Below are 15,290 nucleotides of genomic sequence, written 5' to 3'. Positions count from 1 at the left end.
ACACCACATCACTGTTTTGAAAGAAGCAAAGTGAATGACTCTTAAATCTTGGGTGTTGGGTTCTGTAAACGCATGACTGCTCCCAGGCCCATTTGTGGAGCTGATCACAGAATGGTTGAGGTTGGATAGCCGATAGTCTTCCATGTGACAAAACACACAGACTTGCACCTGGAAATCTTACTGGCTTCGGCACAGATCCTGATGTTCAAATGCACGACAGGCGTTGCAGGATGAGCTGGCTCCTCTAAAGGAGATTGTGCTGAGCACCGCACTTTGCTATTTTATCTCCTTGATGGTGAAATTAAGAGCTTAATGAAGGACCAGAAGCCTGGGAGATGACTTGTCAGAAGCACAGGCCAGACTCTGCTAAAGATGTTCTCCCTGTAGCTGGGAAGCACAAAATTGAGCTGCTCTCAGGGGGAAGCTCATAGTACCTCTCCCACTGGTGTACCCAGCCTGCCAGTCAGAGATCTCCGTCTTCGAGGGGGCCCTTCACAGTGCAGATGTTCAGCTTGGGTCACGCCATGCTGTTCTGTGAAGGACTAACTCCTTGCTTCATTTTGCAGGGCTTGTCAGAATGCAATTTCCTCCTGGTGTAAACTTATTAAAATACAGCCTCTGGGGAATGAATACATCCGCCAGTTCAAATGCGGAATCCCCTTTCTTTTAAAATAAAATTAGGTGTACCATTAGCAAAATATCTTATGTTGCAAAGACTCAAGTATCAGTTTCCAGATGCTCTTTTCCTCTTGCACCTGGTGTAGCGCTGATGGAGACAGAGTTCCTTCGCTGTGGATCCATAATGCTTCTTGTATTCAAATGGATTTAAAATGAGTTGTTTTATTTTGACAATGTTGCACTTTTTTTCCCTAGCAAACTTACCACAAAGCTGCTCAGTAGTTGCAGGCTTCGTTTCTCAGGTACTACAGATTAAATATTTAGATACTCGGCAAAGTCAGGACAGTAGTCCAAGTGTCTGGAGCACTGTTGTACTTAGAGGCACAATTGGAAATACTTCAGAAAAATTAATTATTTAAAGCAGTCCAAGGTTATTCTAATGAATGACCAGCAAAATTGCTACCAGGCCTGTAATTTACAGGTGTTTAAAACAGTCACTCACTTCGGTCGTTGTGCAGCAATGTTACACCAAGCCCAGACCTCTCTTCTCCTCTGCACCTCCGGGGCGGTGGGTGAGGGAGGTCTCTGCCCAGGAGCCGACCTGCCGCGCGCGGGTGAGGACGTGCAGCAGGTCCTGCAAGGGCCACCCCCAGCTTGTGCTTTGCTTTCTTTCAGAGATCGACCAAGGGAGCTGCGGCGACCCGGGGGTGCCGGCCTACGGCAGAAGGGAAGGCTCCACCTTTCGCCACGGGGACAGCTTGAGGTTTGAGTGCCAGCCTGCCTTCGAGCTGAAGGGACAGAAAACGATCACCTGCCAAAAGAGCAGCCAGTGGTCTGCTCAGAAACCAGTCTGTGTTTGTAAGTCAGGGAGGAGACGGCTCTGAAATACTTTGACGGTGCGGTGAGGTGGTCGCACGTGTGTTTGGGTGCTCTACGTGGGATGGGGCAATACTGGAGGGGGGAGAGGCGGCACCAGGCTGCACTTTGGGGGAGCGTTGGATTTGGTGGTTCTCCGCGGAGAAGGGGAGGTGCAGGGGGAGCAGCGTCCGCACGTGGATCGGGGCCCAGCCTGGGACCGGTACTCCCTCTGCCCTCCCCGTGTTTGGGTTCAGGTTCATTCTCAGAAGAGAAAGTAGAATATTTTCCTGTCCAACATAGGAGGCATGGATGAAAAAAATAAATTGAAAATCCATTGAGCTTGATGCTATTTTTGGCCATTTAATTTTCCTTCGTTATCTGACAATACTCAGGCTCCCTGCTGCCGGACCTCAATTTTGAATTTGTTGTGTGAGATCTCAGCAGAAGGAGGGTGTTACGGTCTCAGGAGTGACTGAGGATGAAATTTTCGAAGGTATAAATTGGAGTTAGGTGCACAGTCCTCACTGGGTTTTAATTGTTTTGAGTGTCCTTTGAAGATGCCCCCCTTAATTCGCAGCGTTGGGCAATCTGAATTAATATATTAGCTGAACCCTCGCTCAGAAACAATGTTGTGTTTGAACATCACCAAAACTCAGGAAAGTGTCTGTTTTCCCTAACTAATGGTGAGTAAACTCTTTTTTTTTTGCGCCTCATCTTTACTTAGTTGGATATGTTAAATTCTGTATCTTCAAAGAGATGCTGTGCTCTAGTGGAGTGAGACTGAACCTAGCAAGAAAATAGGAAAGGAAGATTCAATTGGGCAACAGAGAGAGGACAAAGGTGTGGGGAAGGTGGCTAGAGAGAACACAGAAATGTTAATTTTAAGAATTGTATATTCACTATGCAGATAAATATATACACCGTTGTCAGATACTCCACTATAAAATGCTCATTTGTAGTGTAACGGGGTTTTTGTCTGTACCAAAGATATTATACAGCTTGGAAGAAGTAAGTAAACCTGTTACTTCAGAGTTGAATCTGGGTTCTGAGGAGTTGTGTGTGTGAGCTTTAGGGTCCCTACACTGGCAACTTATGGGGTAATGTGGAAAAAATAGTTTCAAATAAGTGCCTTTCTTTTCAAACTGCAATTTAAGCTCTGAGCATTCGTGTACATATATTTGGGGAAAAGAAGCAATCCCTCTCTAAGTTTTTGCCTTTCCCAGATGTCCTGACTTTCTCCCTGCTTGGTTTTGTTTATAAGTAAATCAACTAAATGAGGAAAACTGAGTTTCCCTGGTTATCTTTGAAGCGGGAAGTGTTAGACCATTTCTGTGCTAAGCTTCAGAAGCTTGTTTTTCCTTTCCCAGAAGTTCAAATAAATTTGTAAAAAGAGCTGATGGCTTGGTTGAGGTTCTTCCTGACAGTTTGCAGTGAGGCTAAACCTGTTGTTTGTGCCCAGAATGAGGTGGTTTGGTCACAGTATTATTAGAACGGAAGCTTACATGCATTTCAATAAAGTAAGATTTTTTTCTGTAGGTAGATACAGAACAGGGGCATCAAATCAAGCCTCATTCCGCCAATGATCAGAAGTCCATGTGAAGCATGGCCCAGGCATGAATCTTTTAGTTAAAATAATTCCATCATCCTCTGTTTTCTATGGCCCTCCAACTTTGGGTGTTTATGAATCAATAAGGCAACATGGGAAAGTAGTGAAAAAAGTATTTCATAGCCCCCTCTACCCTTCACTCCCCTGCCTTCAGGTTTGCTTATTCTAAACAGCATCATATTAGTGTGCATGAATCGGAAGAGGTGACATGACAAAATGTGTAACTTGGCATGAAATTTGTAGTGGGATTAGCGACAACTCTCTGTAAATGTTGGGAGACCATTAAACGTATTGGGCATCAGGTGGAAAAATAAGGTAACCTGATTTATGTGCTGCTAGTTGGAATATGCAAACAATTCAGTGCTTCTGATTCTGGTTACAAACGTGTGACAAATGCAGAAGGAGATTAAACAGCGTGCTATGGTGCATCCTGCTGTCCTGAGCAAATGATTTATGAGCAGACATTATTTATTGTGGAGAACTCATTTCCTGGGGCTTCGATGATGAAGCAAAACAAACCATTTAAGTAATGCATCTGCTTATTGTAATGGGTTCTTAATTCGTGACTGTCTGTGTCTTCATGATAACGGACCTTCCATCTTCATCCTCCTTGTTGTCACTGCATCCCTTAACCGTTCAGGGTGAGCACATGGGGCTCTTGAGAAACTTTGCCAGACTTCTTGATGCATGCCTTCTGCCAACCCCTTACTGAGCAAGGCGTCCCTGGCCTTGCTGTGTGTGTTTAGATTCTCTCTGATAGTCTGAGATACTTGAAACAACTCCACTGGAGCCTAGGAGCCTGTATTTCTGTAACTGGATGGGTAATGCAGTCATCCATCTGTATGTGTGCTTTGAGTTTATGTGGTGTCTGCTTCTGTGCAGTGTGGTTGTCTGGGTACCAGGGATGACTGGGTGCTGAAGACCTTTCTCTCCCCGTTCTGTAGCACCTCCTGGTGTTCAAATCACCTTTGTAGTTGCTGTTGTTCACTCTGACATTTGCATTTGCAAAGTTAAAGAATTGTAATATCAGTCAAAGGCTAATGCAGTTCTCATAACCCAAGTCATTGCTTTCTTACAGAGCCATCATCAGTTTTCTGGAAGAGTTTAAGGAGGGCAAAATGGGCTTAGGAGGTGCCATGCGGAGAAATGTTACCTAAGGGAAACAGTTGTGCTGCTTAGATGAAGTTTATGCTCTGAGAGTAGGAACTGGTAATTGATATGATAATCAAACTGAAGTCTACAGTTACCTGTGGCTGAGGAGATTATTAAGTTTAAGAATGGAGACCTAACCCATAATTACCGGTATCGCAGCGAGCAGGTGAGCTCTTCACATGCACAAGCCTGGATAGATATAGCAGGGGAGCAGGGCACCTCAGTAGTGCCTTGACTTCCACAGATGTGGCTGGAATTGCTATTTAAATGTACTCATGCATAGTAGAGAAAAACTCATTATCTGAATTTTATGTGAGCTGTTGCAGTCGAAAGTCCTGCTGCAAAACACTTTCTACAACCGAAATCAGTTTTGTAATGTGTATGTTGCCTTGCTAGGGGAAGGAAGAGCTACTGTCCCTGTTGCAGGGCACAGTGCTCAGAGGGTTTCTCGAAGCTCTTGGCTACTTCCCTCCAGCAGCACCTCTTCCCTTTCCTCCTCCTCCTGCACCCCCTGCAGACGTGTGATGTACCGCTCCCGAGCTCTCAGTCCTGCACCTTTGCCTGAAGGATTGATTTGCGCCAAACGCCATCATTTTACATGGTAGATAATTCTGGAATAAACTGTCACGACAACGTTTGTCCCTTGTAACCTCTCTCACTGAGTAAAGGCAAAGTTTGTACCTTTCTCTAACCATCGTCTGCAAGTTGCTCTGGGAGAGTCGTTTCTGAAACCAGCTTATTTTCTGATACGATTAGTTCTCAGACTCGCAAAAGTTTTTTGGACCCGTCAAGTGTTTTAAAGGTAAATAAAACTTAGTAAAATAAAACAGTGCATAGGTTCAGATTGCGATGCCTTGAGCAAAGCTGGGGGCTGAGAGGTTGATGCTTCTGCGCTGACGCGGGGGGGATATCTGCTCGGTGTGGTTTGACTGGAACTCCTCGAAGATGGAGGGTGTACTTACGTGTGTGTGTGTGTTTGTGCATTATTTATTTATTCATTTAAATTGCAGAGTTGTCATTTGAGTTGTGCTTTCTCAGGGCACTTCTGGAGTCTCCCAGAGCTCACAGCCCTTGTTCTGACATTTGTTATAAGGTTCAAGGTGTTGCTGTGATCTCTGGTGTTGCTTTAAGACTTCTGTTAGTTTCCAGTAATTTTTGCATATTTTTATCATTAACTTTATTTGTATTACAGACCTGCTTAGAGCAGTAGGTATGCATAATGTTCCTCCATACAGACCAGAAGGCCGTGTCCCAAAGCATTTCCAATTGAAATAATGTTAAATTGCATGTTTTCTTCTCTGGCTTTGGAGCAGATATTGTTCTCTTGTCCCTTCTTGTTCACTTTAAACCTCAACCACAGGCCCATTTCTCCTTGCAGATTAGCTCGGGGTTACTGAGACCTGCATTCATGCTGTCCAAGCAGCCAGGGGGCCACGGACACTGGAAGATCGTCAGTGGGTTGTTCAGAACGGGGGATTTGCGTGCTCTGGCCCGAGCCTGGCACCAAGGAAGCCCTTTGCGTTGTTGATAGCTATTTTGGAATTTGTTCCCTGCGGGCAGCACAGCCGAGGATCCCCTGTCCTTCCATGCAGATATGCTCCACTAACGCTGTCGTCTTTGGAGGCTTTACGATTTTGTTAGTTTTTCCAGTTCTTCTAAACGTCTGATTTTCTTTAATATCTGCATAAAATCTCCCTCAGTTTTCCCTTTCCTCCTTTGCGGTAATTACTCTTTTTTGTTAATCCCATGTTTGTCTATTATACCTAGGGAATAATCTCAGCTGCTCTTTGCAGAAAGCGTAGATTTGAGTTCCGGGCTGAGCGGCAAACCTTGTGTGCGCTGTCTGCTGCAAGCCTGCAGGATTAGTAGCCGGAAATGCAAAGCGCAGTAGATGTTTTCCCAACAATGTACTGAACGGAACCATGTAATTTTGTATCACTTGGCAAGTTTTTCATTTAGCTCTAAATTAACCTGTCAATTGGTCATTATTTTCTTTCTTTCTTTCTTTTCCTCCTTTTCCTGCCCACTATTCACAGCAACCTATGGAGCCCTCCCTGTGAAGAGTAATTTGGAGAACAGTGTGTCTTTTAAGTGAGCAATGATAAAAGCATAGAACAAAATAGTTTCTCTTTATTAAAGATAATAGATTTTTAGCAGTGAGAGTAGTTAACCCATGGAGCAGTGTACTGAAGGCAGTGAGGGGTTCCCTATACCTAAACATTTATAAATTGTAATTGTGTACTCCTTCCTGAAGGGGATGCCGAACTTCAAACAGGAATTACTTCCTAGTCTATATTAAGCAGGTGGCCAGATAAGATGTTCTGAATGATCCTTTATTGTCCAATAGTTTTTTAGTCAGAAATTCCAGAAAGTTTCCTGTTAAAGGAATTGAGATTTTTTTTTCATTATAAGGATTTTTTTAGACTTCTGAATTACAGCAGAGAGACTCTCATTCTTCCACTGAAAACTGATGCCATGTTTTCTTTGTATTGTTTTGTCGTTGTTATTAATTCCTCTTACTTTTTGCAGTGCTGATGTAAGATGTTCCTCCCTTCTGCCTTAAACAGATTTTCTTTTTTTTAGCTAACACTGAAGTTATTTACCTGCCTGCATATGCAGTTGCTTTTGGGGGACTTTTGGAAGTGTAGGGATTATATTAATTTTTATTTCCAAGCTGTTTTGCCATGTGTTTTTTTTTTTTTTTTTTTGCTTGATGCTTTTGCGAAAGACCCTGATATAATGTTCCCATGGAAGCTCTACTGCTCTGCCAGACAAGTTTGAAAAGGGAACTGGTAGCCAACTGTAACCTACCAAAATAGGTCAACTCCGACCTCTGCGGAACAGCCAGACGAGTTCTGGTTTTAGGCACCTGGAAGACAACCAAGAAAAGTGCTGGAAAAATCCTGCTGATACTAGTTCCAGGGTTTAGGTTCACAGATAGAGATGTGTCCTTCATGACCCGTTAACACCTTTTGATTGCCCTTGACCTCAGATGGGTTCAAAGAAGCAAATCGGTGATGAAATGCTCCTTATCCTCAGCCTTTCCCCTGAGCCATAGAGACCCAGTCTTTCTCCATCTGTAGAGAAGCAAATTAAATGAAGGCAGGATTACCATGATCTCTATATGCCTGTGGGATTTGTAGCTTTTGTTAACAACCTTGTTTCACGGTTGCAGCTGCGTAAGACCATTCTGTTCTTAAAATTAAGCAGGGCACTTTCCCTCAAAGTCCTTGTTCTGCATTACAGCCCCAGTTCATCAAAGCACCAAGATTTAAATGTTTGCTTTAAGTAGACATGCATGCTTAAATGCTGTGCTGGGCAAGAAGGCACTTAAGCACCTTCTTAATTACATGCGATTGTATTATAATTACCCCCCTTGCACTCCCTTGCCATTCTTTGGTAGAGCCCCCATGAAATTTTCTACTTCTGTGACTTTTAAAGGATCCTCCTGTTGTTGTATGCTGGTTAACCAGTCCCTTCTGCCCTTCCTTGAGAGGTGTCTGAGCAGCAGGTGCTCCTGTTCTGTTTGAATGCGGCCTTGCCTCCAGCAGAAAAGCTGTACACCTTCCACCGCAGCACCCCTCGATTTATTTGTTACGTTTTGCTTGGTGTCTATATCTAAGGGAAGCTGAGGTTCACTTGGCTCAAACTGGAGCCCATCTCCTCCTCAGTGTCACTTGGTCACCAAGTTCTGTCCAGCAGTTTTAGAACCACAAGAAATAGGGTGTCCTGGGGTGAGCTGGTCAGCTGCGCCTATTCTGTCATTTCTGCCACATTGTTGGGGCTTGGGAAGTTTTCCTTCCCCGGTACTTCTGCAGTCAGCCTGTTTCAGCAAGGAAGTTGCAGCGGGTGCTGTTACGGACAGATGGTGCAGGAGGAGGTTGCTGTGGTGGTGGTGGGAACTGCAGCTGGGGTGTTCTGGATGTGGCCAGCTGTTGGGTCCTCTGTGGATCTGCTGCTGATCCAGTATCCTGATTGAACTGTGACCTCATTGGGCTCATGTGGGTGTAAATGAGCTGTTTTGTGCCTAAGAATCTGTCCACATTCCTGACCACGGTTGCTCGGCATGATGTGCTGTCTCTCTTTACATGAGGCTGACCCTGAAATGATCCTTATCTTTGCCTGATTAGGCAAGGGGGTCATCTGTCTCCTCCCCGCTTCTCCATATCCAGAAAACAAGCAATGTGTTGTGGATGATGATGTCATCTCTGATCTGGTCTACAGAGAAGTTTCTTTGTCTGCCTTATTTTACAGTGTATTTCACCTTAATATTTTATGTTTGGAGTTGATGTTTGAAAAAGCTGTACTGGGGCGTTTCCAATTTGCAGGTCAAGTCGGTATGTGCAGGTTTCTCTTTAAGGCTCTTGGTATTGTCCCCCACTGCCAGAGCTTCATGTGTGGCTGAACCTCTGCTCTGCACATCCTCTGCTGTGCTTAAGCGCTGGTGTGCAGCGACTGTCGCTCCGCTTGCAGCGACGTGCTTCTGGAGTGCCTGGCCTTCTCGGGTGTTGTAGCAGCCACCCTTAATGCAATCGGTGTGCAGAGATCGCGGCACCGTGCGGAGAAAGGGAATCAAGTCCTGACTGGTTCTGCTGGGAGATGTGTGTTGCAACAGTTGTCAGACAACTCCAAGTGTTGCAGCAGGGGAAGGATGCTGCTCTGCTAAGCCATGAAGGAGCAAAAAGGAAACGGTACATAACAAGACCACTAGCGCCATTTCTAGTGCTAGACTATTTGGGGGCTTTTGCTAAAAAGTGACATTTAAACTTCCATCTTCTGTGGACACCACCAAAGACTCCCAAGAGAGGCTGCAGATCCAAACTGCAGTGAGGGTGAGAGGTTCCCTTTAAAAACAAACACGGGCGCACAGAAAAGGATCTCGTCTTCATGCAGGAGCCTGGAGCACCTCCGGAATAACAGATGGCTGCTGACACCCTGGCAGACAAACAGCCCAACACTGCTGCAGTGAGGATCAACATCTTCCAGTAAGTTTAGTAAACTTATTTTATTCCTGGTAACCTAATCACTGCTCCTGTTTTGTGTGGGTAGAAACGAAACCTGTTTTGGTACTGTAGCTCTCTTCCGCATGCATAGAGACTCCTGTACAACCTGTTTCATGTTCACTGGTGACGTTTTTCCTGATATCTGATATGCAAACCCTGCCCATTTTCATTCTTCTTAGCAATCCTGCTCTTCTCCCCCAGTCAGCTGCATGCTGACAATGGCAGCTACTCTGTCAGAGAGTGAGCTAAAATTTGTTGCTCTGAAATACCAGAATTTTTCTCCCCTTTCTGGTTAATATTTGCTCCAGACTCCTTTCCCTCACCTCCCATTGCCCTGTTGGTGCCACAGGTTTACCAATGAAAATCCATTACGATGCAGACGTGTTTACTGAAATAGCAGATGCAGAAAGAGGAAAATACAAAATGTAAAGCACTTTGCTTCACAGCTGGAACAGTGTCCTGAGCTTCCAGCTCTGTGAGCCGTTTGGGACATACGCTTCCCAAAGCGAGGCATGCCAGCTATTAACCTGTCTCCTGCTGAGGTCCTGTTTTTCCAGTCTATCACTAAGCTATGCCTAGAGGAGGGGTCCTCTTGAAAAGGGAAAATAAGGCAGAAAATCTGTAACTCTTCAAGCTCTCTCCCTAGTGGTCAGTGACTGTGGGAATGGTATCCAAAAACTGCGAGAAAAGTCAGCATTTATTATTGTTTCTATGGAGACTGAAATTATTACAGTGATTCCTTGCTTTGTTTTCAGCTCCTGCATCTGGTGCCTCTCCCATTCCCATGCATTGCAGGTATGTTCTCTCCCCAATTTCAACCCTGGATTTTCATGTGCAGGAAGAGCAAAGATGAAGTGTCTGGGGACATCGTGTTCCTCCCAGGAGACGCGAGAAAATGTGTGTGGAGGCAGAATCTGTTGAAGGGGGAAAAAAGAGAAAAGAGTAGCAAGTCGTGCTTTGACTAGGCAAATGCAGAAATAGCTCCTGGCTGAAAATGCAGAAGCAAACAGCTGTGCTGGAGAAGAATAACTGTCAAACAGCCTGTTCAGTCGTGGGCATCCCGCGCTGGGACAGTGGGCCACTTGACTTTCTAGGACAAGAAGCAATGAGCCGTTCCCTCACTACTGTTCTGCTCCAAGTGAAGGCAAATTCTTGATAATGTTTGTAAAGAATAAACATCTTGCGCTCATCAGTTAATGATGTGTCTCCTTGGCCTTCTTGGGTACTCTGCTGTTTCTTCTGTGTTGTGATTTATTCTGCTATATTTAATAAAGGCATTTTTCTTGCTTCTTTGCTTTACTTGATCAGTAATAATTATTGACAGAGTATAGTCTTATAACTTTGTACTTGTGCACGTAATAAAATGTCCTCTCATAACATTTAAGAATAACCATATTTAGTTCAGTGACCTAGCTTCAAGGCCTTTGAGTCAGGGACATTCCTGATTCGGTGGTCCGGAGTGGCAGGCTGTGGGCTGCCGCGTTGACCCCTCCGTCTGGTCGTCGTGTTTCGAGTGCCTGCTGGCCCCTCGGGGGCACTTTATTCCATGCTGTCTGTGATGTGCAAAGCAGCGTGAGAGACAGATAACGCTCAGCTGTCTTCCACCTTTCTTAGTTCCACTGTCCTGTTATATTTTGCTGTCCTTGACGTATTGTTAAAGAGCTTCTGCTTTTATCCAAGTCTCCAGCAAAACACTTGCGATAAAGCAGGGATGGGGAAGTGCGTGAGGCTCACAGCACCAGGGCAGCCCCACATCAACCCCCCCTTTCACGCTGCTTGCTAATAAGTGAGATCTCAGTATCACAGACATCATGGTTGTGTTGATGAACCTCTGGATCAGTTCTTGTTTCTTGGGGTGCTCCTGTAAGCGCTCGCGACCTGCCGGCAGGGATGGTCTGTGCACGTGGCTGTGTCGGGCAGCGGCCGTGTCCTACAGCCTGGGACTTGACTGTCTCCTGCGCTGCTTTTACTTTGTGGAAAATGAAGGTTTTCATTTACTTCCGTGCTGACTTTTGGGGTTCTTATCTGTCATTTCATTCTATCTAACAGATGAATTTTAAAGTCTTTCCTCTTTCCTCCCCCCCCTTTTTTTTTCTCTTTTGTCAGCAAATTCTTTGTTATTTTCTGGAATGAGCCACCAGCATTGTGGTATAATAGCTCTGCTGGCTCTTATACCACAGTAACCTCTCTGTTACCGACTGAGTAATATTGTAGGTCCTACATGAACGCTAATTTACTACTTTGGACTTATAAAATCATAGGAGGTGCCTGGTGCCTAGCTCCTGTGAGGAGTTCCTGCTGCTGAGATGTTTCTCTGTGTGCGAATGTATTTGTTTTCAGTAGGTATTCCTAGGCAGGTTGTACCAAGTTTTTGCTGACGGAACTATTTGACAACATCCCTTGATATTTCAGCATCTAGTAAAGAGCTAAAATCCTGAGGATGTTCTGCAGTTTTTGTCTTTAATCTGTTCCCTTTGTTACTAAGAGCAGGGAATGGATTGTGTAGCGCTTAGCCTTGATGACGTCATGGTAACGTCCATCTTTTTGATCTGAAACTGTTAAGTGTTGAAGCTAAAGGAAGACAGAGGGAAAATAACAAAGGAAGGGTGAACATTGAACCAAGTAATCGTATGAATGCTAAACTAAAACCGGTCTCATCTTTCTTGTGGTGTCCTATTGCCAGGAATTAGTGAGAATGTATGTTCCAAGTAATAGATTTTACTTGGGGTGCGTGGTGGGGGAAGATGAGTGGACCATACATACTTAAAGTATCAAAAGCACTGAGTAGGTACCACTTAGATGGTAGCCTTGGTTTTTGAAACTAATGGACCTTGTCAGCTGAAATACAGTATATATTGAAAACCCTTGAGAGCCAAAGATTTTTTTCGTATGCACTCTTCCCCTCAACTTGATTTTAAGACTGCTTTTAATTATGTTCATGAGAATGGCGGTCTAGTTTGATATATCTTCTTGGCGCCCTGCTAGCGCAGCAAGAGTCAGTGATTTATTTGTAATGGGAAAGGGAGCTGACCATGCACTTGAGCTGCAGATTGCAGCTGGCCAGCTCTTGCTTTGTTTTGTCCCAAATCACAAGTGCATGGCACTTGGGAGAGGCCCAGGAAGGTTCTCCTGCTGTCGTTGCACAAAGCAGCAAAGTTGCTGTCAAAACCTATTATTAACATTCATTTTTCAGGGCTCATTTGGCACAGGTCTAAACAGCTGCCCAAGGAGATGGACAAAGGCAAATTGGCTCACAGCTCCTTCTCAAAGGAGTTGACAATTTATGACCATATCATACAAATATTTAATGCACAGTAGGATAGTCTGCATGTGAAGAGTTTCTCTAAATGCAGTGGGTCTTCCCATGTGCACAGTTACGTCTGTTGAGCACGAGTGAAAATTGCCTGTAGCAAATAAGTAAACTAAAGGTGCAGATTTGTGCATGATTAAAAATGCGACTCCAGAAAAGTCTGCACTGCATTCAAAAGTGTATCTGCAATTCGTCTAGTATTTGAGACTAAATAACTTGGGCAGTGTTAGCAGCAGAGAAACCTGGAGCTCAGCATGAAGTAAGCTGAGTTGATTTGTCACATCAAGTTTTTAGGCTGTGCTGAGTTCTGGCCACAACAGAAAACATTGTTGATGCTAAAGCTAACTTGTTTAATGCTAATTTTATTGTGCACTGTCTGCAGTCACATTTAATTCTTGTGTAGGCTTTCTCTCAGTGATATGCAGCAGAATTCACCTGCAAAGTGCCAAATTCCCACATGAGTGAGTGACGCTCTCTTCCTGTAGTAAAACAAACCTGCAGTCCCCTGTGCATGGTATGAAACCCATATAAATGTATTGGATGTACACCATAAAAAAGGGGGCAGTACTGTGCTAGACTGGAAAACTGCAAATCGGCCAAAATCAGAGACTGGAGACTTCTTGAAGGCGCTTCTTCCCTATGCAAATAAATCACTGACATCCAGCAGTGAATGGAGCACTGAGACCTTCCTTTCTTTAATTGTCTTTGAGAAGCAGAGCAGTTGTGAATTTGCAGGAATTACGCAGCTCCAGGGATAAGAGGGAGGGGGGAAACATGATAGATCAGCTTGTAGGAGCACTGTGCTGCATGATTGATGGTGATTTCTCATTGCAGTTTCCTGCTTTTTCAACTTCACCACCCCATCTGGGATTGTGCTGTCACCAAATTACCCTGAAGAATATGGGAGCAGCTTGCACTGTGTTTGGTTAATTATAGCTAAACCTGAAAGCCGAATTCACTTGGCTTTCAATGATTTTGATGTGGAGCCTCAGTTTGATTTCCTAGCCGTGAAGGATGGTGGGACTGCTGAATCTCCGGTGCTGGGGACCTTCTCAGGAAACCAGATCCCCTCTTCTCTGACCAGCAGTGGTCACGTTGCCAGGCTGGAGTTCCAGACCGACCACTCCATGGAGAAAAGAGGCTTCAATATAACATTCACTAGTAAGTGCAGAATCCTCTCTTCTGGTTTTCATTTTAAGCTCCAAATTTTTGTCAGGGAAGAACAGGCAAGAGTCTGATCTCACTGAAACCAATGCAAATCCAGAGCAAGTCTCAATATCAGGGAGATTACTTTTCATTTACAGTTGGGTAGTTGAGCTCCAAAACACTCACCAATTTCAAGCCTAGAACTTCTTGCACAGGTTCTCTTTGTCTGTACAGTTTAGTTGTCCAGTGGTGATGGAAAATATTTGTCTATGGATTATCTGTGCTTGGTACAATCAGGATTCTGTTGTCAGATCTGCCACCAGCTTGCTGTGTGACATGGGCTTTCTGCTTCCGGTCCTTGTGCTCTGTTCTGCTCACGGAGGCGAGAGGTTGCTTTGTGGGCTGCTTGATGCAGATTGTGAGGTGCTGTTAGATCGTGGATGGCTGTGTTAATCAGCCATCATTTGCTGACACCTGAAGGTATGCAAAGCTTTGAGGATTGAGGGAAACATGTAGAAATATCTTATAAAGTATTGAAACTTCCACAGATATATTTGGCTTCTTGTAAGTCTGGTCTTCAAATCTCAAAATGAGCGCTATAGTAATTTTATCCTTCCATTGTCCTGTAATTTTTTAAAGAGCTTTATTAAACCTATTCAGCAGAAATGATAAATGACTTTGTTATAACAGCCTTTAGTGGTGCAGCTAAATTAATAGCTTTTCTAGCTATGATTGCAAATCCTCTATTTTTTAAAAAAAATCAGAGGTCTTGAGAAATCATTTGCCACACTACAGCGAGCTAAAGGCTCATCAGATGAAGTAGCTTGTGTGGTAGTATCACATACCCAGGATTAAGTCCTAGGTGCTGTAAATCAGGAGGAGACACTTCACACAGAAAGCTGGTGGTGCTCTGCAGGATGAATCTCTGGTACGTTAAATACCTGTGTTGGGAGTTGTGGCTCTGTCCCATATGAAGACTTTTTAAGTTAAATTCTCTGCTGTTGTAATCTTAAGTACACATGAGTTAATTTGTCTTGACTTCTTGAACTGCTAAAAGAGAGCTCCTGAGTCTTTTTCAGACACCTTGTCATCCTTCCCTTTGCAGTCTAGGTATGAGACAGGAGACCACATTTGCTGCAAGAGTCAGATACAAGAGCACAAGGAACAGATTCAGCCTGTTTTCCCTTCTTAGCCATGTATATAACAAGATCTTATAAGAGTAAGGATGCTTTGCCAGAAATCCAGAACTCATTTGAGTTTGGTCAAGTACATTGAAGACACTAAAAGTGCGTGTGTTTTTGTGTGTGTAATTAATCTGGAGACTTAATCTTTCATATGCTGCTCAGCTCTGAAGACCACCTCCCAGCATGTGAAGATATAGTACATAATTATGCACTTAATGGGAAAATAAGGCTGTAAACTTACTTTGTGATTGTTTGGCAGTCCTAATTTTTAAGTGCTGGAAAAGGGCAGTTCTTTAAACAGAGCTCTGTGTCTGTGCAGTTCCATATTTAATTTTGCAACACCTGAAAAGGTAATTGCTGTGTGTTCTTCGTTTTATTCTAGTAATGATGACAAACAAGGCCATTCGTGTCAG

At 44.1% G+C, this 15,290-nt stretch overlaps 1 protein-coding gene across 1 annotated transcript in view; it reads left to right on the top strand.

The window, feature by feature from the left end:
* Positions 1-15,290, top strand: part of CSMD2 (CUB and Sushi multiple domains 2) — a 334,099-nt gene that overhangs the window by 188,472 nt on the left and 130,337 nt on the right. Inside the window, 2 exon segments of the mRNA XM_067311607.1 lie at positions 1,294-1,476; positions 13,382-13,708. Coding sequence (XP_067167708.1) covers positions 1,294-1,476; positions 13,382-13,708 — 510 coding nt within the window.

Source organism: Apteryx mantelli, chromosome 27 (genome assembly GCF_036417845.1).
Source record: "Apteryx mantelli isolate bAptMan1 chromosome 27, bAptMan1.hap1, whole genome shotgun sequence".
NCBI lineage: Eukaryota > Metazoa > Chordata > Aves > Apterygiformes > Apterygidae > Apteryx > Apteryx mantelli.
The sequence above is the reverse complement of the archived record's forward strand: the minus strand, read 5'-3'. Positions and strand labels throughout refer to the sequence as shown.